Source organism: Eleginops maclovinus, chromosome 23 (genome assembly GCF_036324505.1).
Source record: "Eleginops maclovinus isolate JMC-PN-2008 ecotype Puerto Natales chromosome 23, JC_Emac_rtc_rv5, whole genome shotgun sequence".
Lineage (NCBI taxonomy): Eukaryota > Metazoa > Chordata > Actinopteri > Perciformes > Eleginopidae > Eleginops > Eleginops maclovinus.
In genome coordinates, this window is record NC_086371.1 from 5,305,868 (window position 1) to 5,332,046 (window position 26,179).

Consider the following 26,179-nt stretch of genomic DNA (forward strand, 5'->3'; position numbering starts at 1 on the left):
AATATCTCAAGTCAAGGTTCACTTAATCTCAATTAGCAGTGTTGGGTTTTTGTGAAATCAGCCTAAACTGTGCTAAGCTCATTTCTTCACAAACTATGCTTTGGTGAACTTTAAGCACATTGTTGATTAATATAAAGTATTACCATAAAAAAAACATATGAGCTTCCCCTTTAGAGGCTTTTTTTGTCCATGGACTTGTGAACAAAGTGCCAAAAAGGAAGAGCAAAGCAAAGCAGAACGTAAAGTCGGAAAATGGGAAACCAATCCCAGCACTCAGTGAGGCTAGGTTGTAGGGCTGCCCTCGACTAAAGAATTTTCTAGTCAACTAATAGTCGTTAATTCAGGCGATTAGTCGACTAAACACCCTAATCATGAAATGAGAGCTTGAATTTATCGTTTTCTGAGCTCAGATTCAGAATGATTGTATGTTATAGGTTTATATATGTTGATACAAAGCTAGGCTACTGCCTGACTCACTGCTGCTACGGTAAAACCACAGTTTGTCTACATGTACGGCTCGACTGTGCAGAAATGATATTCTCCAGTGTCCCTGCTGTAGACCAAATATAGACATAAGGGAGTGTTTTGATTTGATATCTCTACCTAGGTGTGTTCAGCCCCTGGGTCACTGTCCTCTATCATGACATCAACAAGGCCTGCCACTGAAGGAGTAAGCTCGATGTAATCAACTCTAGCTGGATCAGATTTGAGAAGCGAACAAAGCCTCTGTTCTTGCTTTGTCCTCTTCTTCTTCTTCCTCTGCCTGACTCTCTAACTCAGTCTCCATCTCCCTTTCTTTTGTGTGGGTTTCTGAAATCTGTTGTGGAAAATCATTTTGAACCCATCTTTGCTTTTCTAAAATGTGGGTGCTTCCCCTGAAAAGGACTTGAGGCTTATAAATAAGTTTAACCGTAACGTTTTGAAAGCTGTTCCCATCTCAAGCCCAGCTAAAGCCCAGCTAACTCATGCATGCATTTTGATAATTCAATATGAGCTCCAGCATACAGCATATTCACAGCGTCCTGTTATCACAACGATCGCGATGCATCACGCATTTTCCATTCAATGCCATTACAAATTAACATCCATCAGAACTCACAGCATGATTTCCATAAAGGTGGAACAAAAGCCTACTTTAATGCAAGTGGTCTTTTTCTTTGGGTAATGCAGTGTGTTGAAGCAGTGGCTGAGATTATTTTAAAGGAAGATTTCTAGGCGCATTAAACCTGAAATAATTGATAAAAGACATAGCGTTCGACATTTAGTCTTTCCACCACTATATGAACTTAATCAACTGCTATATAGATGTTTAAAAAGTGGTCTCTGCTAAAGTTTTGGACAAAAAAATGATAGGATATGCACTATAGGGACCTTTTTTTATACAGTGCTTTTAAAAGTGCTATATTTATTGAAATATTAAAATGCATTACAATTATTTCGTTCCCCAAATCAATGTTTAATCGTTATCCTTATATTGATCAAATTAAACAGGATCAAAATGTTGATTATTATCGTGCAACCCTGCTCTGAAGGCTTCTCTCACAGCCCGGCGTCGAAAATGAGGGGGGGAGGGTGAGGTTGATGTGTGTGGTGAGGTTGGAGTAAAGTCTCCTGGATGATAATGATCCACTTCAAGGTGAGAGAGGAGGGGGGGGTAGTACATCAAAGATAAAGACATGAGGAAGATCAGCAATCCTGATGAAAGATGGGAGGGAGAGAATTACACCTGCATCAGAGGAGGTAACAGTAGTGACAGAGACAGAATGAAGGGAGGGAGTCTGTCTTGAGCTCTTACTAAACATTGAGAAAGTTTAACTCAAACAAAGTAAAGTTTCCCAGAGAAAGTGCAGTCTCAAACGATGCAGTGGAGACAGTCAACGTGACATCATCCTGTAGTTTGTGGACCATGGTTTTAAAGGCACAAGTTCTCCTCTCTTCAGTCACCATCTTTGTTTTTTTGCAACCAGAAGGGACATGAGAGGGTTAGGGTTGGGTTGAACAATCTCAGTGAAAAATGCCATGATTAACTTCAGTGAACTGAAAACATATTGTGAACGGGTTGAAGTCTTAGGAAAGAAACACGGAGAGCACCCAGAACAATAACAATGCCATGATATAGAGACCTGTCAATCACAAGGTAGCCGCCCCCTGAAGCATATCTTGTTTCATCTCCAATATAACTCTGAATAGGACTATAATTTATGAAATGAATATAACAAAACAGCGACCATAAACTCGTTAGGAGCATGTTTACTAAGGGAATAAATCAAGTGCAGCTGTGCAAACAGTGATGTTCTCTCTGGGTTTCAGTGATGGAAGTAGAACAGAGGAGGCTTGGCTGTACAAAGTGTATAAGCAGGTTGTTGGAGTTTGATCCTGGAAACCACAGTTAACAAGACATAAAGCTCATATAGAGGTTTTTGTATATTTATTAAATTCACTTAGAGGACTTTTGTTGTTTCCCTATCATTAATAAAGGGCCATGTATTAAACTATGCATACGTTTAAAATGCATAATCTGAAGAGTGAATGTGTTGCCCATCTTTTGCTTCGTTGGTTTGGCTATTTATACTCTAGCCCAGCTGTCTCCAACACGTCGCTCGCGAGCTACCAGTCGCTCGCCGCCCCCTTCAAAGTAGCTCGCCAAATAGTTTACATTTAAACCATAGACTGTATATATAAGACTTAAACACACATTTTCATAATATGCCAATTTCATTTGTCACCTGTACATAAAGTACCGCTCATCTTCTATCTGAAGATATGTTGCTACGATATTTGTTTTCACAAAATATGACACAGAGCGCTGTTATCAACCAGTATTGCTAACAATGGCTAACCCGAGGTAATTGCTAAATCTGTAAACAAGGCGCAGCCATCTTTTCCGACTTTCCGACCTCGAATGTGACGTCACTCCCAGTTCCGACCTCCGACCTCCGATGTAAACGCGGCATTAGCTTGACCATGGCATGAATGCAACAAGAGGCGGAAAACATACTTTTTTCACGAGAATTGGGAAATATACTTTTGTTTCACAAGTGTAAAGGACAAGTGTGTTTGTTTGACCTGTGGAGTAAGCGTGGCGGTCGGTAAAAAATGCAATGTGGAGCGCCATTTCACCACAGTCCACAGAACCTTCTCATGGAGCTTTCCCGCTGGTAGCAATCTACGAAAAGAAAAGATAAAGGACCTGAAAATACAGCTACAACGACAGCAGTCTGTTTTTACCAGACCAGCACAGAAGGCTACTGCTTGTACGGAGGCTTCGTTTAAAGTGGCGCACATCCTGACAAAACGCAAAAAGGCCTTCACTGATGGCAGTGTTGTAAAGGAGGCCATGACCGCGGTGGCTGAAACGTTATTCAAGGACCATAAATGTAAGACCGAAATATTGTCTGCTTTTGCTGATGTACAACTTGGTGCAAATACAATGGCGAGAGAGTCTGCACTGGCTGTGGATGCGGGAAGACATTTGGAAACTGACATTAACAGGTGTAAATGGTTTTCTATTCAGCTGGATGAATCTGTTGACGCGAGCAGTACAGCCCAGCAGGCTGTTTTCATCCGCATGGTTTTTGATGATTTCACTGCGCATGAAGAGTTTTTGACTTTACTTTCATTGAAAACTACAACAAGGGGAGTCGATATTTACAATGCTGTGAAGAACTACTTCACGGAACAGAAGATCCCTATTGAAAAGCTGGTGTCAATAACCACTGACGGAGCACCAGCGATGACACGTCGTCACTCTGGATTTATTGCCCGATGCAAAGCAGACCCGGAGTTTCCGCCATTTCTGGCCTACCATTGCATAATTCACCAACAGGCTTTATGCGCGAAGGTCATGGGATTTGAACATGTCATGGAGCCGGTTGTCAAGATTATCAACTCCATCAGAGCAAAGGCTAAGCAACACAGGACCTTCAAGCAATTCCTGGAGGAATGCACTGTGGCCTATGGAGATCTCCTGCTCCACACTGACATCAGATGGCTCAGTAAGGGTAAAGTACTGCAACGTTTCTTTTCCTTGCTGGGTGAAATCAAGATTTTCTTGGAAGAGAGGGGGGAGGACACCACCTTGTTATCTGATGCAGTGTGGGTCCTTGATCTTGCGTTTTTGACAGATGTAACTGAGAAAATGAATGACTTGAACGTACAGTTGCAAGGTAAAGAGAAAGACTTCTGCAACATGATCAGTGCTGTTAACGCGTTCAGCGCAAAACTGGCCTTTTTCATCCAGCAGTTGAAGGCCAAAAGATTCCAGCATTTCCCCTCTGTCAAAAAGGTTTTGGAAACCCATGCAGGGGTAGCTGATGCTTTGAACACAGAGAAGTACTGTGACCTCTTGATTAAGCTTGGCCAGGAGTTTGCAGACAGGTTCAGAGACTTGAGCCCTGTGTGACATTAATTGCCAACCCATTCATGAATGTGGACATTAGTCAGATTTCTGGGCAGATGGCAGACCTTTTCTGTATCGATCCTGTGGAAATGGAAATGGAACTTTTAAACCTCCAAAACGACATACAGCTGAAATCTCAACAGCATGCTGAACATTTCTGGAGCTTGGTTGAGCCAGAAAACTATAAGAATCTGTGTCAAGCAGCTCTGAAGACAGCTGCTTTGTTTGGGTCTACATACCTCTGTGAATCTTCTTTTTCTGACATGAATGTCATCAAATCTAAGTTCAGAACAACACTGACAGATGAACATTTGAAAGACTCCATAAGAGTGAACCTAAGTGGGTATATTCCAGCATACAGCTCTCTTGTTGGCACCATGCAGTGCCAGGTATCTCACTAACTAAAGGTGCTTGACTGAATATGTAGGCTAGTGAATAAATGACTGAAAGTGTGATGTGGACAAAGTTAAGAAGTTATAATTGTTCAACATCAATAGTAGCCTATGTGATTTCAAAAGTGTGAGTTATGTTTTGACAAAGTGTCAGTGTTTTGTAAATGTTATGCAAAAAATGTGAGTTTAATGTGTTTTATAGTTTGAACAGATAAAGAAATGCATATGCTGATGAGTTCAATTTGGGCTATGTTTTCACACAAAGTGTGAGTATTAGAGGTCAGTGTTTTGCAAATGTTATGCAAAAACTGTGAGTTTATCAGTGATAGCTGAAAAGAAAGAAATGCATAGACATGCATACTGATACATATTTAGTTACATTTCTGTATTTTGAGTGTGAGTATTGGCTGCCAATATTTTGAAAATGTTCATGCAAAAAAAATATGTTGTTGAAAAGAGAAAGACATGTTTTGACGTGCATACTTTGAGTTTAATTTGAGTATTAGTGTTCTTACACAAATAGTGAGTGTTGTATGTACAGTATGTTCTGTATATGCTTGTGCCAAACGAAACCTTATTCAGGGATTTAGATACGTGTGAATAAATGTTACACATGATATAAAACACAAGTAGCTCTCCGTAATTTTTTTTCTTTAGAGGTAGCTCTCAGAGGGGAAAAGGTTGGAGACCCCTGCTCTAGCCACTTTAACTCCAGCGGCCCCTTATACACTTGACCAATTATCATTCAAATACAATACATATCAGCTCAGCAGGTGTTGTTATTTATTGTCTGTGAGAACTGCATTAGCTACATCCAAACTGACATTTACAGATATGGAGGAACTACTTCTTTAGTAAGATTCTCTCCGCTGTTTCTAAGGTCAAGACTGAACCTTGAACCTCTGTTTGGTACGTCTTTACACTCAAGTTTCATTTAGATGCACGGCTCTTTAGCATGCCAGTCAGAGACTAAAAATGTTCTTCTTAAGTCTGGAGTATAAGTAGAAGTCTGTTATCAGTGCCCGAGGTCTGTTGTGAGGTTTTTGCATTCCTATCATCCAGGGCAGAGCGGCTGTGAGGAGTTTGCAGCCCCACTGCCCATATATCCATTTCAGATTCAGTCAGGTGTTGCGGCAGTGACACCTCTAGTTGCTCTTAAAGATTGCAATCAGTGACCTCTGATTTGGGTAACCCAGTTGTCACGCTGTGCTGTCTTGATGTATTGTGAGCCATGGTGGTACCCAAGGCCCTGGAGACGGAGATGGAAAAGCATGAGGAAGGCGATGGGGGGGCAGACTCTGAGGAGCAAAAGATTGGACAGTTTCAGCGGAGTGGACTGTGACTATTTCGCTGAGCCACCATTTCCTCACATAAACCAAACAGTAGTGCTTTTAAAGAGGCAGGTGGAGGCATGTGTGGCTCAAGGTTATATTCCTTTAACCCCACTTTTCAGATGATTAGGATATAATTGATTGCATTTGTGTTAGTATATGCTTTAATAACATCTCTAGCAGTTTGAATTATGTATTATACATTTCATATACTTGTGTTAGGAAGTTAAATAGGTCATAATTCAGTCTCTAATATCTCGTTCTATATTGCTGTGATAACATGTCCTTCAAACGACTGATATCATGTTCAATTTAACTAAACAGAGCTTTAAAGTATGACAACGTAACTCAATGGAACGTATGTGGATGTTAGCAGCTCCTTTTCAACACTGATTTGTAGTTTAAGATCTAGCAATAGCCCCCATCCTTAACTAACTGAAACATGACACAGTATATGTTTTGCATTTGTTACTTCATTACGCAACCGTCGGAAAGCATCGATAAGATGACTCGATTGACACAGAGGGATTTAAGTTCAAGGAGTCGAACATCTATGAAGCGTTCTTCACATTTCATCCCTTATCATGAGCCGAGATCTGCCAGTTGCAGAACAGTTTTGGTTCGTTTTCAGAGCAGTTTCTTGAATCCCACAGTATCTTGTACCACCTGTATTTACAGTGATATGAGTTTATGCTGCTCCTCCTCAATTGGCTGTAGATTCCTTCGGCACAGCGGTGCTCTTCTTGGGTGGTTAGAGAGCAGGAGTTGTTATCTTGCAAATGTTCAAAAACATTCTCCTACACGCTGATAACTTCTCCATTTCATTACACACATATCTGAAAATGCTTTTTAAAACAAATCCTGTAAAGCAAACATTGTTGTTAGCCTTCATGCTTCATCTACAGTGGTAGCATTTCCCTGCAGATAGGTGCTATTGTTCCCAGGGGAATGACATTATGTTGTGGTTTGCATGCTGTGTTCTGTCTTTCCAGGGTGATTTAAGGGCTATATGTCTACGTCAAGGGAAAAACAAAGCAAAGATAAAGCACTTCAAATGTAGCTGTGGGATTACACATTATATCAGAAGTATCTGGATTGACCTAGATGACTTATACTAATACTGTAATTAAACTTCCCTTAAATGAAAGATGCTGCCCTCTGTAAGTTGACTTTGGATTTAACAAAGTCAACCTTTGGGTTTTCACCAGTCATGGGACATGTCTTTAACTTGTATCAGTGATTTTTAAAAGAGTGCTTCTCTGATCTAGCATTGCAGTGCTATAACGTTGTCAGACTCATGATGCACAGCTTGACCAAAAAAGGTCGACGCGGCAGAATGAAGAAAATTGTCTTTTTTATTCCACACACACACACACACACACACACACACACACACACACACACACACACACACACACACACACACACACACACACACACACACACACACACACACACACACACACACAGATCTCTTCTTGACCTGTAAACACACATCGGAGGAGACCCCCTTTATGATAAATTGCTTGTCCGTCAACAAGCTGTTTTAAAGACCTTTTCATGCTAAATCAAGGACGTCCAGAGATTTTAATAACAACATTTCATAATGATATGCACTTAACTCAGAACACAAACTAAATTATGCCTTTGAGTAACTTCTAGAGGGTGAAAAACAGAGTAAAGCCCGATTTAGTTCAATTTTAGTTCAATTAATCAAGTATATCAATGAAAGTGAGTGCGGGTTGGTACTTATTGGCTTTGCATTTATATAACAGAGTTCTTTACTTACAGCCTGCCGCTGCTGTATTGCTATTTTGACAAATGGCTTGAATCATATGGTTTGCCAACAATCTACACAGCGCATGAAAGTCCTTTCACTCTGACTTGTATTTCTTTCCAGGTTGGGACTTGACCTCCACATCAAGTGAGCAGTTCAAGGCAATTAATAAGAGGCAATTGTTTTGCACAGTGCAGCCTGGCCCTCCGTGGGCCACATGGAGACTGTGTGACCACAGACATTTTCCACAAGCAAGGTCACTGAGCAGTCAAAGGCAAACAACAAGTCTGTGTCCTTCATGTGATATAACCAGTAAAAAAAAAAAAAAAACACAGCATACGCTTTGACTTAAAGCCCAAATGTTTTCAAACCATGAAGACCATGGTGAAATATTGAATGTACAAGCTCCTAAGTAATTGAAGACATTTCATAACCAAACAAAACTACTAAATTCAGGTTTCAGCTCCTTTCTACTGAACCTTTCGCCCCTGGAAAATGTCATTTAATTACATGAATAATGTTATAATGTTGACAAAAGCAGCATTATACTCAAGTGTTCCAGTGGGAGTCTTACAGTTGATGGTTCTATTACAACACTGTTACTTCGTCTCGAATGCTGTTTACGCAGCTTGTAATTGGATGTTGCATATAACGGCCGAGTTGTCATTAGTATGTATTACAAAAGGAGCGGATGATTGAAAAGAAAATTCTAAGATTGCCCTTGGGAAAAGGAAAGATTGGGTCATATTTGGTAATCAAGCTACCGTAATTCAAAACACACAAACTGGAGACTGTCTATGGCTGAGTGAAAATCCACCTCACGTCTTTATAGCCAATAGTGAAAAATACAACTACACACAGTCAAAAATACAACTTCAGCATTCAGCCATTTCTCTTCAGGTATTAGGCCTTTTGTTAAAGCAACTTGTAAGATGTGAATGTGTATGAAACCTAGCACAAAATGATCTTTCTCAGCTCCTGCAAAAATCACACTTGTCCTTCATCTGGGCTAAATCTGTGTGCAAGGAGACAGACGACGTGTTGTGGCACGCAAGAGAATGACTCGTATAGTAAACTACAGTCCAGCTTCTGCTTCTTAAAATAACAAACATGCAAAACCATCCATTGCATGAGAAATGTATTTTTTAAGTATTTTAGTCGTGGTAGGACGCGAGTTTGATAGATGTGTGGAGCCTGCCATGATGTTCCATTGTTAATGTCTGTTAAAAAAAGCAGATGATTTGAGAGAGTTAATTTGAGGTCTAAATCTTGGCACCTCGACAGACTGACACTCAATCAACAGTACGATTGCAGCCCTAGCTTGTCAAAAAGTATCCTTGATAAAAATCAACTGACACTGTTTTTCTAAAGTGATTAGTCTTAAATAGAATAAGGAGGCAGGTGATAGCTCGATAGCTTACTTACTTTTTCCCTAAAGGCCTGTTTGCACTAAGGACTTTTTTGGTTTAGTTAAACCTGAGTGAAATGATTTAAGCCACTGTTTAATTAATGCTGCAACTCCCCTGTGTGGACATGTGCTGTTCGGATGCAGGGGGGGCGGGGGACGGTATGTAAGCGCATGTGTGTATGAGTGTGTAAGCAGGTTTGTGTGTGTGTGTGTGTGTGTGTGTGTGTGTGTGCCACTGACCTTCATCTCCCCTGGTTATGCCAGCAGCCATTTATCTTTTATTCATTCTGCCATTTGTGACCAAGGCAGCTTCTCTGGCAGTGACGCTTGTCAAAACAGACCCTGTCCCATGATATGCTGCATGCTGCAGTGTGAACGGCCTGCACTCTAACAGCTGATGCAATTCACACAGCTATGATTTAGACTTGTTGATGCCATTCCTAAGATTTCACCAGACACTCTTGCAGTCAAAATATAATTTGTGATTTAGTAGATCCTCCTATTATTGGTTTCCTGCAGTGACTCACCAGTCACCGCTGTTGTTGTTCACACTCTGCTGGTTTCATGAAGCTTCAGACTGAGCATGCAGCTCCAACACCTGTCAACAACTCAGTATGTGTCCCGCTGACAGTTGTACCTCCAAAAACAAACGGAAGAATCCTTCTGGGCTCCTTGCTTATGCTTAATTCTTTCCACCTGGCTATGTGAGCTTTAAATGAATCAGTTTAGCAAGTTAGAAAACAAAGCATAACAAGATGTGATTTTCATTCACGGCATCATTTCAACATTCTAAAAACAACTTATTTTATAAACACAATATAGGCTGTTAGTAAGTAAGCTGTTGGGCCACCATAAGCCCCCAGACCAGCTTCAATGCTCCTTGGCTTTACTATATGTCAGGGTGTACAAACTGCAGCCCGTTGTCCATTTTGATGGAATGTAACATGGCCGACACATGAAACTTGTGCTGGTTTTGTGTTGTACTTGTTAAGTATATATGTACTAATATATTACACAGTATTCATGTGTTGATAATTGTAGTTTTTCAAATAAACTCAGTCCATCTTAGTTGATAAAAAAAAGCCCAATAACTTATAGTAAGCTTGAAATATATCCTTCCTATTTCCCCTCATTATAAGCAATCTTACGCTTCTGATTTCACTGAGCTGCCAACAAAATAAATAAACACTATAGAGAGCTGTGATGTAGACTGCTTAGTTTCTTAAAGCATATTCAATTATCAAGAATCATTTAACTAAAGTAAATTGATATTGCAAACTTACAACTTTACCTATCAGGCAATATTCCTCACCTCTCGTGATTGTATATGTTTCTGTATGTGGTTTGGACACCCCTGCTATACGTACTCCTTTGAATTAGCACTTTGTTTTCCCAAATATATTCCCTGGAATTCCACTGGATTTAAAGCTGGTGACTGCAAAAGGCCAAATGATTCACATCGTTTTCTCAATCATCAAACCATTCAGCGAGACCTCACGTTTCAAGGCATTTACGTTCATCGTGATGGAACTCTTTTGCTCAGGTTTTTTACTTGGTATTTCACCCAACTGTAACTTAAAGCGTTTGGCACTATTTCTGCAAACGTCCTCTTCAAAATTGCGATTGACCTTGCAGAACAAAGAAAGCTAGCTTAAATCATGTTTAATATACAGTAACAGACATGTGTGGTAGCATATGAAAATATCTTCAGATTCAAAGAAAGGCTCATAGTTGCTGTATCTCACACCTTTTTTGGCCACAATACTAAATATTTCAATACCAGTGAATGAAGTTTTTACACCTTAGGACTTCACAAGGTCACACAGAATTGAAATGAAAATGGCTGGAAATAGCTTCTGTGGAACCCAATTGATTTTACTGACACAATGATAGGAGAACTTCTCTCAGCCTCTTAAACCCCAATGATGGTTCCCACCAAGAGTAAATCTCATTCAAACACACGCTGATTGCTCAAGTTGTTTCACTGAAGGAATACGGAAAGACATGTTTAAGGGAAGAATGAGGTCCTACCCGGCAGATAATGACGTGATTCGTCTCTTGGGTTATTCTGATTCTGTCTTGCTAGTCATCAGCTCTCAGCCGGCTCCTAGTTTTACTTTGTGAGGATCTCATTGCCGCTCTAACTAAACCCCCCTCCCTTGATCACCCCACAAACAAGTTAATTAGTCTCGCAGAAGACTCCATACGGCAGCTATTATTTCATATTTTTCCCTGAGTAGGTACGTAGGATGCAGCAGTAATGTCACCTCCCTCCTCTGGGATCTGAAAAGCATCTCGGTGAACAACAAAGCTTTTCTTGTGGGTTGGTTGACATCAGCTAATATAACCGTTATTATAGGAGAAACACTTCCAGATCTAACGATGCAAACTTGATGTGACATGTGTCAACCTGTGGTTCTAGTCATTATTTTCTCTTCTCGTCGACTCTACCCTGCTGAACCTTTCATGTAGTTGACTTATTTTATCTGCAGCCTTTGATGGCGGATTGTAAATACGAGGCCATCATGTTTTCTGTTGCTGTCAGGGTTAGCTCTTGACACCCGCTGATGGATTTGTTCATCAGTTTCTTTGTGGTGCGGCTCTCTTAGTTTTTAGGCAGAGAAAGGCTGCACGACTGTCACTGTTTGTGCTCCCCTCAGGAAAATAATCCTTAGCATTTGTCATACAATCATAGACAGGCTCAGATTTGAGCTTTTGCTGAATACACACAGCAGCTTATTGTTGAGTAATATACGTCTTGAGGGGGATTCTGGTTTTCAAAGTTACTAATTGGATGACATTTGAAACATTGCATCCAATCTTAGAAATCACAAGTTCAATGCTTTTTCAACACCTGGGAGTTATTTAAGTATTTATAATATATCTATTTGTATATATCCTGCTAACATACACACACTTTTAATTATACAAACAACAGATATAACAGTTCTTGTTTTAAAGGGATATTGTAAATACTTTCTCCCTCTCTTATTCTGCCTCCCTCTTTGTCTTTCCCAGATGATAACTGCAGACTGAGTGAATACCGTCGACTGAAAACCAAGGTCCTGGATCTGCATGACAAACGATACATGGCGTCTAACATCCACGGGGCCCACAAGGACAACATGGCTGCCAGGAAGCACCTGGTTGATCTGATGTTCAAACGCTTTGATGCAGATAACAATGGTCAAATAGATGCCAGCGAGCTCTCACAGGTAAGGCCATCAAACAAAAGAAGAGCTTAAAGCTTGGGAAGGTAGAAACCAGCAAGATAAAGCTAGTTCTTCTCTTTCTCCAGCCCCAAAACAGCCAACTCTATTGCAAAGAAAAGAGCTGCAAAAGTTGACATGAGTCACCAAATTGGAAACACTGGGAACTTGCCCGTGAATTATTATTGCCAACTTAAACAGCTTTTAATAATAATAATAATAATAATAATAACAATAATACATTGTATTTCTGTAGCACACTTTGTTATCTCAAATAAAAGTTATCTAAGGATCATATCTAATAAAATGCATATAAGGAAATCAACTAGTGAGCTGAGTTTTAAAAAGATAAAAGAAAAAGGTTAAGAGCATAACAGGTTTGAATATAAAATAAAATACAGCCAGTGAAGCGAGGTGAGAAACAGGTGGGTCTTGAGGCTGGAAGGACCGAGAGGGATGCAGAGGTCCTTAAGTTTTCTGGGAGCTGATTCCACAGACGACGACCGAGGGAGGAGAAAGCACGGTCTCCCATGCTGGCCAGTTTGGTCCGGGGAACAGCTAAGAGATTGGTGCTGTATGACCTGAGGGTGCGTGATGTTTAGTAAGCAGGTACTGTAGGTAGGTGGGGACTGCGTGGTCAGTGGCTTTGTAAACCATTTTAGTTACATGATTGGATATAAAGAGTATTTTATTTTTCTAAATTACATTAACCACTTAAGCTTTAACACACAGTACATATGTGTTTTCAAAAAAGCTGATCTTGTGAGATTTCGAAATGGATCATTTATTCACAGGAGACCTTTTAATTAGATTTTGTCCCCCAAAAATAAGCCTTTTAAGAAAGATGTTACTCCAAATAACTTTTCAAGACACAGCACAGTACCTTTATAGTCTGTCAGAACCACATTTCATATTCATCCAAATGGAGAACACAACATAACAAAACATCTGTGCTCAGGTGTTTAACCAGCCGCTTTGATGCCTGCCATAATTGTCCTCTTACCCTTCCCTCTGGTAGCCGCTCTAGGTGAATCTTTTGAAAAGCAATGTGGGTTAAAGGAGCCTCGTGCTCACGGGGGGCTGCAGCCTTTGACCAGCGCTGCCAAGAGGGACGGTTAGAAAGAGTCTTTTGTGGCTGCCACGAGGAAGGAAGAGTCTCTGCATAACAAATAACATCTCCCAGTACCTGAGGACTGACTTAATGCAGAAAGTATTTAAATATCTTGAAAGGATAAGCAACCTGCGGTGGTTTTCAGAAACATGAAACCAGTTCCTGTTCTGAGGTCATGTTCCTGCTGATCCAGTAGGATATCCCATCTGCACGGAGGTCACCTTGCTTAGCTTTGTCAGTGCCCTCATCCTGCTCAACAGGGAAGGTCTCCTTGGATTCATCTGAATATATTTCAGTATTTTAGGTTCAAAGAATCTAAATAGCACTTCAAAAGTAGTGATATTTTTGTCATATTATTAACATATTTTTACATGTTTTTACATTTACTTTGTGCCCCGTGCCTGCACAAGAGAAACCAATGTTTAGTGAGTGGAATGCAAAGTCAACAAATCATGATTTGCTGAGTTTTATGGAATAATATTATCAATATGTCCTGAATGTGAATTTGAATATGCCCTTAAAAGCTTTGGGATATTACACTCATTCTCCTCCATGCCAAGCGGTATCACTCTCCCGAGGTGTTTGAAAGACACGAGCTACTCAGTAATACTAAACATCCAGATGGAGAATCTCATTTCTGGGGGTTCCTCAAGGGCTGCTTTAAGCCCTCATCCCCTTTTTTATCCACAACACATATGGGAATGTTGGCAGATTTCATACAATTCAGATCTACAAAAATGCTCAGAGGGAGGAAGAGAAGTGAGCGTTTTCCAACATTTAAATATCAGTGGATTGCAGGTGGCCCTTTTTAGGATTTCCAACTGAATCCAAAGTTTGTTGCATGAATACATGCATGGCCCTCTCAGACTTTGAGGTGAACATATCTCTTTGGGAATGCTGGGTTAGAAACTTTTTCCTTATGTTCCTAGTTTTTAAATCAAGATTATGGATAAAAGCTTTTTGGCCCTCTGTCGTTCTACAACCAACACCCACGGCTTGTTTACAGCTAAAATAATATAGCCCAAAAATGGTTGGAGAAATTGAGCTGCTGCTTGCGTTCCCCTCACATCAACATCATACATTATACATTATTAATTAGTGCATGATAAGTATCCAAGCAAAATAGCTTCATCAATCTGTTACAAGTTGGTAATGAACAAAGGCGTTAGATAATGCCTCCACATAAGGGCGCCTGAATTTAATTATGGAATGGGTGTTTAATGAGTTTTTATGTTGGTGTATTAAAAATGTAATGTAATTTCAAAGTAATGAATTGCTCAGGCCATGCAGTTTTCTTTACTCTCCAAAGGATGAGAGTTTTACAGATCATACATATGTATAAAGATTCAACCTGCCTAGTAATGCAGAGTTTTGCCTTATTGACAAAAGTTGAATGCAAAAGAAGAAAAGGGATTTATGCAAATTAAATGTTGTTGTGGACAAACCCTAAGAAAATAACCATGGGAAGAAAGGCACACGCTTATCACCAGTGCAAAGAATCAAACCATGGCTGCTGACCCCGCTGCCCTGAAGCACCCTTTATAATTGGAGACTTTTTTCTCACATTTGAAATTCTGGCATGTAAATGTCTCACCCTGGCTTACTTGACTTGCTAGAGTGTGCACATGAAGGTGCACAGGGAGCAATTGTCTCTGCCCTTTGAGTCTTGGGTGCCCGTTTTAAAATGGCAAGTCAAAACGTATTCCTTCTTCTTTCAGTGCATAAAGAAGTGTTGCCTGAAAGTATAACTCTGAGCGACTGAGGTAGGATAACTCTCCATCCTAACTGTGTCTAAGATCAAGGAGGATAAAGACCTCGCTGATATTACACACACGTTTGATTTGACTATTTTAAAAGTATTTACGTTTTTCAACTTTCCCATTAAACAAACTTAAAATAAAAAGACTACATACTTTGAACACAAATGTCTCGTTTTGTCCATAAGAGTATTATCTGCACATACATACGTGTCTTGATAAACATTAGTATTTTAATTCTCAAAGGAGTTTTAGGACAGGTAACCCATGTGCACACTTCACACCTGACCAGAGCAATAACAGGGGTAATTATGGTCCTTGTCTAGACCAAAAACCAATATAATGAATGCACAAATATTTGAAAATACTGTTTACATGACCCCCAGGCGAGGTTTGCAATACAACGTCCTTCAACGTGCTCTTAACCATGCGTGGGATTTTGGAGAATTCATGCAGAGGTTTGACACAGACTACATTTTCCCCTGTAAAATGGGAGGCATTGGCAAAAGCAGAAATAGACATGCCTTTAAAATGTTGCTGAATTGTTAAGTGCATTAACTTAAAGGTTGAATATAGTTATAATTCTAAGCTTAGTAACAATGCATGTTCAGAATCAAATGGTTTTATATAGAAATAATCCTGTTAGTAAGAGACAACAGCATTCAGATATGATCTTGCTGTCAGGAACGACCTGAGAACCTAAATGGAACACACGGGAGACCAGGGAAAGTTGGTAACCAGCTTTATTTATAGTAGATGGTACTGAACAGTTCCGGCACAAGACTAACCAGCAGGGGGTAGGCAAAGGGTAGGTCGGTACAAGCAAGGGTTCCAGGAGTAGGCAAGACGAGAGACGCAGGTACAGGCAGGGTCGGGAAACGGGCGAAGCAGGCTGGTCAGGGACAGGCAGGGTTGAAACAGGGATCTGGTAAGAAACACAGGAAAGACTTGCATAATGCAAAGTACGATCTGGCACTGAGGTGACAGTGAAGGGAGCCTACTGGTGGAGCTGATGGGTGCAACAGAGTGTGAGAGAGAAACAAGGTGTGGCTACCAGGTGACTAAGGTGACTGAGAAATACTAATGCAGAAAATAGGTGAGTGAGGAAGCAGACTGTGACACTTGCCAGCAGACTTGAAAGCATAGTGACCGTTACTGTGTTTTTGAAATGATATACACCAACTTGTGGCTATGCTACATATCTCAAATAAATCCTGTGTTTCACTGAAATGAGTATACAACGTTATGAAGCAGTATTAATCTATGTGTTAGACATGTGTTGTATTCAACTAACCAGCCAATGCTCCATTGGCTTTGCAAATGAAGCTTAGTTTTGCATTTTCAATAAACAATGCAGCTGTTTATGACTTCAATGATGTATATCCGTTTTATTCCGCTCAAGGGGGCTGATGAAAGGTGGGAAATATGTCCTTGCTACTCCTGCTATGGTTGAGTATTCACTTACCACAGAAATAAAGTTAATGCAAATATCTGCAGTTTACACAATTCATCAAAAGTTTGTGTGTTGGGACTAATGTCATGTCAGGAAACATTTAAGAAATGGAGTTTAGGCATCACAGCATGCAACTCTTACACCACTTACAAATCTCTCAAAGGCCACCTACAATATTTTAAGTCAAAACGAGGACTCGGGAGTAAAGCATATTTTAGAGTCCCTTAGGAATCTGCACAGGATTTTAAGTGATACTTACCTCATGCTCAATTTTGAATGAGCTGTATATTATCAAATACTTCAAGACAGCTATTGGAAAAACAACCTTTTGCTGATGAGATCAAATCATTAATGTACGAGAGAAACAAGTCAGCAGGTGTTTTATTATGTTCAACACAGTCATTTGTGAGGATACACCGAGGATATGCCATTACAGGTGACCCCTACATTTCGGTCATTCCTCTGGGAAGGGAAGTGCAGTGATCCGATGGACGACGCATGATGTATAAAGCCGTCCGTAGTGATCAGCACTTTGACAGCTGATCTCGTATGATGGATGTTTCACTGCCAGGGCCATGCGAAGGGGGATAAGTGGGACCAAGCTTTAGCAAGATGATGATAACATCTGCACAAGGTCTGGGGCCCATTCTCCGTCTTTTTTGACAACACTTCAGTTTGGCAAATACTGTTTTGTTTGATCAACTTTGATATCAAACACGATTAGCTTGGGCACCTAACGCTGACTTATACCGAGTGTGATCCAACATTTTCAAATAAACAATAGATTTAAAGAATAGAGTTCACTAACTTTAAGGGCTTTTCTAAAGTGCAACTTATTCTTGTATTAAGTGTTTACTTTTTTGCATATTTTCATTTAGTGCTACTTCATGTTTTTACTCTTATACACTTCAGAGGATAATGTTTTACCTTTTAATTGTATTTAAAGAAGAAAGAAACAATCAGGTTTCAGAGATTCAATGCAAACATTAGAAAAGTGTTTCAGTGGAATCATTGTAATCTAGTTCTAAACATTAAGGCATTGCTTGGTTTATATTTTCTGGTACTTGACGAGTGGTTACCAAAGTTGGCACCGAATTAAACAGGCCATAATCTTGCCTTCACATTAATCATGTCCCTAAATATAGATATAAAAACTTGAATGCTTTTTGTTAGATAATACACTGCAATCAGATATTAATGCAGGAACCAAATGAAATATGTTGGGAACATGTTACTGATGACGTTCAATCATTTTTCCAGGGTTGATTTAAAAAAGTAGCAACTATTTTTCAAGCACAACTCAAAGTGCTGCCCACAGTCTTTAACACAACATCAATTCTTTCCCCTCCAAGGTTATCAAGCAAGAAGGTCTGTCCAAGGATGTCTCCGAGTGCACATTGTTCGATCTGCTCAAGTACAACGACGTCAATGACGACGAGCACCTGACAAAAGAGGAGTTTTATACGGCTTTGGGTAAGTGTGAAGTTCTGTTGTTAAAAGTTTTATACTTTTAGAAAAAAAAGCCATTCCAAGTTTGTGAACTCTCGCCCGGACCGCAACCCAGGACAATTGAGGTTAAGGCAGCATATTGTTGTGCCCACATTTAACACAGAATCACAACACATGTGAAAACGGAAACAGAACTTTGGTATGTTGATCACGTGTTAAAGATCATTCTTCTTAATCAGCTTATCCTATAAGCATTGTGACAAATGTTTCAGAAAAGGTTCAGCTGATGACATTACCTACGATTGCATTAATCCTTCTCTTCCTGTTTCCTTGCTTTGAATAGCATGCAGTCTCACTCACTTATCTTAAAATGAGCAAATGCTATGGGCCCCATAAAAGGAAAAAAAAAAGGTTATCTAAGTAAGCTGGGATTGTGTTTTACTCTGTTAATCAGTCTGTTGCTCTACCTTGGGAACGCGGGTCATTACACTGTTACAATGTTGATAATGTTGGAATAGTGTCGGATATCTGGCCAAAGGATTACTTCACATTGATGCCAACTGTATTGTCTTCAAATGTTTGGTTCTCTTGTGAGGATGAATAAAGGCGTTCGACATGGAGTTAATGCCAGAGTAAACAGGTCATGACTAATGGGAAACAGAAGATCAAACCAAACCCCTCATCATTCTAATATGACAGGTACTCTACCACGTCCGAGACCAACATATGTGCACCAGCTTTTGCCTTTTGTCTCCTCCTCGTTTTCATTTTCACCGTTCCTCTCTGTCTGGCATTTTCCATCAGCTCAATATCCTCTGACAGGATATCCTCTGACATTTGGCTGGCTTGACACATTTAGCAGGAGGAGAGAATTCATAATCAACCTTCATCTCATCAGCCTTTTGTGTAAAAGCATTCCTCACAGCAGACAAAATCACCAGAGCAAAGTGAAGGAGTCTCATCTTGGCTGCTTTCTCCACATCATACGTGAATGTGTGGGTGCAAACCCCTTCTGGCAAATCATGGAAATTCATCAACCCAAGCCAATCTGGAGAGAGAGAGAAAGCTGCATATCCTTGAAGAGTTGAGTTCCTCTAACTTCCAACTACTTCTTCCTCAGTTTTCAGATCTTTTAAGCAAGCTTCCAGCTCAACTCCTCACGAGGAAATGGGATATTTAATGTTAGTAAATCCTCCTCTGTGGTGGAGTTTCTTTTAACTTGTCTTACTGTGCTCTTTAACTTCTTCTTTCCATTTCCGTAAAGTACTTTTTTAATATGTAGCAGGTTCAATCAAGCAAGAGTGTGCTCAGGATTATGTTTGGTGTTTTTGCCAACTTGACTCAAGAATTTCATGCAAACTGATCTAACCTTTAAAGGCATTTCAGCTCTATTCACCCACTAACACATTTATTTGAGAATGTTACATTCCTGGAGGTCATTGTAGTTCTCAGTTGGTGTCTTCACTTTATTCATTATTAAACTTGCTTTACTCTGCTCTGGTGCTTCCAAGATGGGCCCCTGGTATGCCTGTGAGGCAACTGAGAAAGAAAGGCTGATAAAAAGGTCAGAAATACACCTTCTTTAAACAACTCTATTGAACATTTATTTCACCTGATTTTAAAAGAACTCTGCTGATCAAACTAATAAGATACAGTTGAGGGACAAATAATCTGAGGCCTTTAAAAACCACAGGCAGCTGGATTTGTCAAAATGTGTTGACTGAAAAAGTGAATGTGGGAACGTTTCAGACCCTAGTGTTGATTTTCAGTGGATTCAGCATTATTAGCAGCTCTTTTAAATCATGGGGAGATATTTATTCCATTTGTATTCCATATAACCCCAATTTCCTGGGTTCAATTCAGTTTTGTCCATGAAGGTACACACCATAAACTATAGTCCTTACTTTTAAGCATCTACTCAAATGCTCACCAACATGGGATTTGAACACCTCTGAATTAGGTACACTGCCCTGATGCTCATTACCATCAATCTTCATCTAACAGATTCCCACCAAGAAATATGTGCTAATTAGGGAAGCATTACTTTTATAATTATAATTATGCTTATTAATATGTTAATCATGATGTTATTGAGTTGACTAAAACAGGCTAGTAAATTAGATTCACTGAGCGTGGCCGATCTTTTTTTATTACTGTTCTTCCACACACAGGTATTATCGAGTCACACAGCTTCAATGCTGACTCGAGCCTTAGCCTTGAACATGCAATTTCATAATCGTGGATTCACTTTGCATTTTAAGCAATAGTTTCAGTGCCTGTCGCCTGAATGCTCGCAAAGTCATGGTTTTTTCCCTTCATTGCCGGCATAATCTGTGAGTGGCAGCTATAAAAATCCTTTGCAGATACCTTAAGTGCCATTGTAAAATGGGCAGCGTCATAAAGTCCATCAGCTGATCCAGTGTGTCCAGAATTACGGTGATGCTCGGAAACAAACGGCAGTAAATACAGAGTTACTCCCCATGAAAACGGCACCTGTCCGACTACTCTGCGAATAAGGACCCTTCGCACACCTTTGTGGAATATTCAAAGCGTGGCAGCGTTGTTTGTCAGGACTGAAGATAAGACTTTAATGTCCATGCATTATTCATTCCTCCTTTGCATAGACTAGCAGGGGGTTGAGAATCAATTTGCTTCAGCTAGCAGTGAGGCAACTGTCTGGCAGAAGTGATGTCTTTTAATTAGATGATGTTACAGATATGAATGATGTCTGCCACGCTACTGATAGTCAGCCCCTTGTCATCGTTGAATAATTTGTTGATTGATGGCCCAGTGTATCATGGGTAAACAGATAAGAAGTCATCTATCATAAAGTGTCATTAACGTTTGGTCGTAGAGCGTCACGGTGCATCGGGGCATTGACTGTCAGACATTTACTTGCAGTACACGGAAATTACATGAGAAAATTACAGTAGAGCAGTGACCTTGAACATACTTTACTCCGAGTTTATGAAAATAAATGTATAATGTAGTACACAACATAAAGCAATTATGTTTGAGTGAGTTTGGGTATATACATCACAGTAGTAGAAGTATTGTGCCTCAGTTTTGTGGGAATAGCTGCAATATTTTATTCAGTATTTCGATAGGTTAGTATGGAAATAGCAATTACTCTGTGATGTATGTGAGTGAAAAAGCCATCATTGCTGTGCCTCTCGTATGCAGTAATCTGCATTCATTCTGCATCTATCTGTTATCCTACATGTCAAAACAGAAGCAAACATTTCTTGTATATCTATGAACAAGACCCACACACCACCTCACTTTGAATGTTGTACATATAATTGCCTTTATTCCACTCCGTTGATGTCAGAAAGCTAACGTAGAATGTAGGAGAACATTATACAGGTGCATGTATAAAAAACACACACATTTTGCACGTGTTCCTTTCCCTGGTTTGCTCTGCAGCTGTGCACACTGCCAAAACAAGATAGTTGAAACCACTCTGTGCAGTGAGTGCTTGGAGGGAGGTCTGCCATCTGCAGCAGAGCAGTCAACATCTGTGAGCACCGCAACATAAATGTATGTAAAGGTCACGTTCACAGTTTGCCACAAGTCATATCTCAACCGGACTGTAAAGAGAGAGCCTGCAACATTGTACTCTTGATGTTTGAGTTGCCAGTGAGTGTAAGACAGGATATTAGTTAAGCTAAGGCTCAGATGCACTCAGACAGAGAGTTTAAAAGCTGCTTCGCAAGATGCAGACTGTGACCGCTACCTTGTGCCAATGTCCTTTAAAGCCCTTTGAAGTTGGCTGGACAATCACGCTGTGCACCACACAGTTTAAATGTTATTCGTTTGGGTACACCTACTTAATGCATTTTCTAAGCCTCTAGACATGCCACTTTAAAGACAACAAAGAAAATGAATGTGCAAGTGTTTGGAGAGTATCCTCTGACTGAATGCTCCCTCGGGCCAGCTGGTTGGCTTGAATCTCATCCCCTGCAACACATCTTCTAGGGCCAAGTCAGCTCAGTGCATCTTGCTTTTTAACACATGAAAACACCTCATCCAAAGACCATAGATTTAAACACTTCTTCTTGATGTACTACTTTTTTATGACTTAAGTACTTGCTTGTCTGTCAGCTTTGTAAAGCTTATTTATTTCCGCTGATTCACCGTAACGACCTTAACTGTCCCATCAAGTAGAGCGGTAATGTATCATGTATACATATATCACCCTTGCTTGTTGTTTTTCGGGTGCTACGATATTGATCTGAACCCTGACACCCCCTGACAGAACACACAGCTGGGAGATGCAACGGTTTGATTTCTGCTGAGGCTAGAAGCCTTGGTGAGCCAGTTAGATTCCTTTGGGGCTACTTTGAAAACTTAGAAGGACTGAAATGTGATCCATCATATTGTAATGTTGAAGTGGTGAGTTCAAGGTTTGGATTGCCCGGGTTTTTTTAAGGACGACAACATTGTAGTTACAGTTTGATACGATGTGATTCTTCATGTACATCGTTCATGCTCAACCTATGGGTGTAACAGTGCACAGAAGTCACAGTTTAGGTGACGGAGTCACAGTTCTGATCCCCTGTTGCATTAGGATACGTTTATTTTTCATTTATTTTGTGCAGAGGAGTGGTGCTAGTGTCGTGGATCCGAAACCTTATACACTCACAACATTAATCAATAGAAACACATTAAGACACGGACACATAAATGGATATGCATAATAATGTGAAAACACCACGTTGCTCCAAGCAGTCAAACGCGCAGTGTCTCCCAATGGATCGAAGAATCGTACAGGTTGTATAGGGAGACTTCCCGCCTTGAACGCACACACATTCCAATCTACATATGTTAGCCTGCCCAGTGAACATGCTACAGATGTGTAGGTTACTGTCTCTTGACCTTTTATGGCACCAGCCTTACTCCCAGGATATACAATGTCAAAGATGTTGAGATATTGCACACATGGCGTATACATTGAGGCCTCTTGCTTCAAAATTTCTAAATAACCTTGGTCCTTATATAATTCAATACATTGAATTGAACTGAGATTGCATTTTTGGCCTCATTGGTATGCTGTTGGTACATATACCTTAACACCCTTGTTATCCACAAGCATTCATATTCAATGTACTGTACCTACAAAACTCAATCCTTTTTTTGAAAGCCATTTCCTTCACTGTAGCAACAAACGTTTGTCCGAGTTACCTCAGGATATGTTTTTAACAAAGGAGGAATTTACAGTATACCAAACATAGCGTTAGGGTTGGGTTTCATTTTGACTTTCAGATTGACTAAACAGCCTCACCACAATGTCCATTTTGTGGTATCTCAAGTCTCAAGTTAATGTAACATAACACATATTGTGGGGTGATCCTTTTCTCGACCGGGTCTCTCGGACCAGAATGTTAATGCTTTGTGTTCAAAGTCATAAGAGGGTCCAGTTCATGGCTAAAGGAAACTTAGCATTATTGATTACCATTCTGACTTGGCAATATGTGGAATGTACTGTATTAATTGCTGCTGAACAGTTTTGATTTTCTTCTTATGCATTTTGGTCTATTTTTTTTGGTCTATCTTCCTTGTGATGTGTTTTGTTTTAGTGGAAGGCGGCTCCATTCTTGTGTTTTTTGATCCTTATTCTTGCAAAGAAAAGTTGGCCATGCTTGAAATGTGGTTGACTTACACTCCCTATTTCAGTGATTCATATATTTAGTCATCCAAACCAAACGTCGGGCCTCCTAAAGAAAAAGGCTTCATCTTTTAAGTCAAATTGGCTGTTATTCAGCATCCATAGCACAGCAACAATTACTGGATACTCCGGCTTTTACTCGTCTAAACCCCTGCTGAGTATTCCATTCACAGGCCGCGAGAAGTGGTATTAAAATTGTTTCATAATTCATGGTTCATTTTCCAGCGTGGGACTTTTCTATCTCCAAAATGTATTAGAGAGATTTGAATAAGTTGAATCCCTTTTTTCTTTAATTCCAAGTAATCCTCAACTGAAGTACATGCACACATTTCCTCAACAATTCTCAAGGGAGGATTGTTCTTTCCTCTCGAACTTTCTGACAAAGTGAAGTCTTCGTGTAGCTTGAACAACGATGCATTTACGCACGCACACAGATGGTTGTAGTGGAATAACAGCAATTATTCCATATCTATTATTTAAGACGGATAAGTCTTATTGAGTTCTAAGCTGTTCATTTGTTTTGGATAAATGTAATTCAGCACGGTGCAGTTAACTTGAAATAAAATGATGGTTGAAATAATGGATTCTAACTGGTTATCTTTGTTCGGATGGCTGTGAATATTACACTCAATACTTTAAAGCCATTTAATACCGGAAACACATTATTACAAATGAATGATCGCGCAGAATATCTGGCAAACTAGACACTTGTTGTTGTCTTTGTCAGTTAATTGTATACTGTACAATGTCATTGTTGTGGTTTGAGTGTAGAGAGCCCTTAAACCCGACAAAAACAAAAAGGAAATATATATTTAAACTTTAACTCCCCTCTGCATTGGCAACAATCTTAATAGTAACTGATCACATATGTCCCTTTAAGGGGTAGCAATAGCAGTAGGATTTAGGCGTTTCATCTGAAATATAGACGCAGCAAATGATGAAAATGTAGCTGCCAAAATTAGCAATGGTTTTGACAGAAGAATTCATCCAAAAAAAAGGTCAATCCACTGCTGCAGCCTTACAACAAATCCACGTCTTCTTCCCAGAGACATACAGCTCAACCTCCTGCATTTTTAAAAGCTCTGAGTCTATGTTTTTCTGCTGGCATGCTTCGGGAAATGTATTCTCTATTGGTAGCTGAAGGAATCGCACAAATCCCAATTCCACTTTATGTTTTTTGAATTTAATAACCACATCAATAGTGAATCCCAGCGGTGGCTCCGATTGAAATACAAAGTCAAGGTGAAAAATCCCATCTGAAGGAGTTCACTTGAAAAGCTTTTTTAACCATTAATTGTGTAATTTTACTGACAAAGAAAGTTTGTCCTTCTGCTTGTTCTGAGGAGTGTGAGGCCTTTACAGAGGTGTTTGTGGATTCAGTGAATGAACACTTCAGAACTTGCCTACGCACCATTGACTGCTCTGGTTTACATTCACAGTACGAAGAAAGCTTCGCTCAGAATATATTTTAGTGCCCTCTGACTGAGAGAGGTTTGTTGTGTTTTTCTGGCTGTCAGGATTGTTTAGCAGTTCAGTGTAAACAAATTGCCACATTCATCCTCTTTCTCAACATTTAACATCTCCTGTCATCCAGTCGAAGGTTTTGGCATCCAACATTTGCAGTGTGAATCGATGCTGATGTTAGACTAGAAGAACACAGACAGTAGTTTCGAAGCATCGAGTAATGTAACTATCCCTGAGGTTGTAACGGGGGCCGTTAATGGAAGCACATACTAAATATACTGTCATCTTAATGCACATAAACACACAAACAGGTTTCTGATGTTGCTCAGAATAGCGAAGGAGCAGACGTCACTCAACATTAAACCCCCCAAAAAACAATGCAAGTGTTGTGTGTGTGAAATATGAAGGAACAACATAAACGCCGCCTCTCTTATGTGTGAGCTTAAGTGCTCTATGATTTAGTTATTGCAGTGAGATAGAGGCATTTTTCATTAGTTGTTTTCCACAAGGTAGCTGTGATAGAAATGAATCCAATTAGAGCTCCTCTTAGGCTCTGGTACATACTAATGCTGGCCGTCCCTCAGGATCCCTCCCAACAGCTGCGTTAGAAACAGACTTGATCAGCCAGAGGTAATGCTCTCACCAAGGCCATTCGTTAATGTTTTACAGCTATCTTGATGTAATGTTTGTGGGAGGAGAGAGGAAGGAAATGATAATTATCCTCTTGCCCTATCAACACCTGTAATTTCTGCATTTTGAAA

The 26,179-nt window shown here is 39.9% G+C and overlaps 1 protein-coding gene across 3 annotated transcripts in view; it reads left to right on the forward strand.

The window, feature by feature from the left end:
• The window catches only part of fstl5 (follistatin-like 5), a 151,067-nt gene that overhangs the window by 65,211 nt on the left and 59,677 nt on the right, over nucleotides 1-26,179 (forward strand). For all 3 annotated transcript variants that reach the window (XM_063875755.1, XM_063875754.1, XM_063875756.1), the window contains 2 exons: nucleotides 12,326-12,522; nucleotides 18,190-18,310. In XM_063875755.1, coding sequence (XP_063731825.1) covers nucleotides 12,326-12,522; nucleotides 18,190-18,310 — 318 coding nt within the window. The remainder of the gene's footprint in view (nucleotides 1-12,325; nucleotides 12,523-18,189; nucleotides 18,311-26,179) is intronic.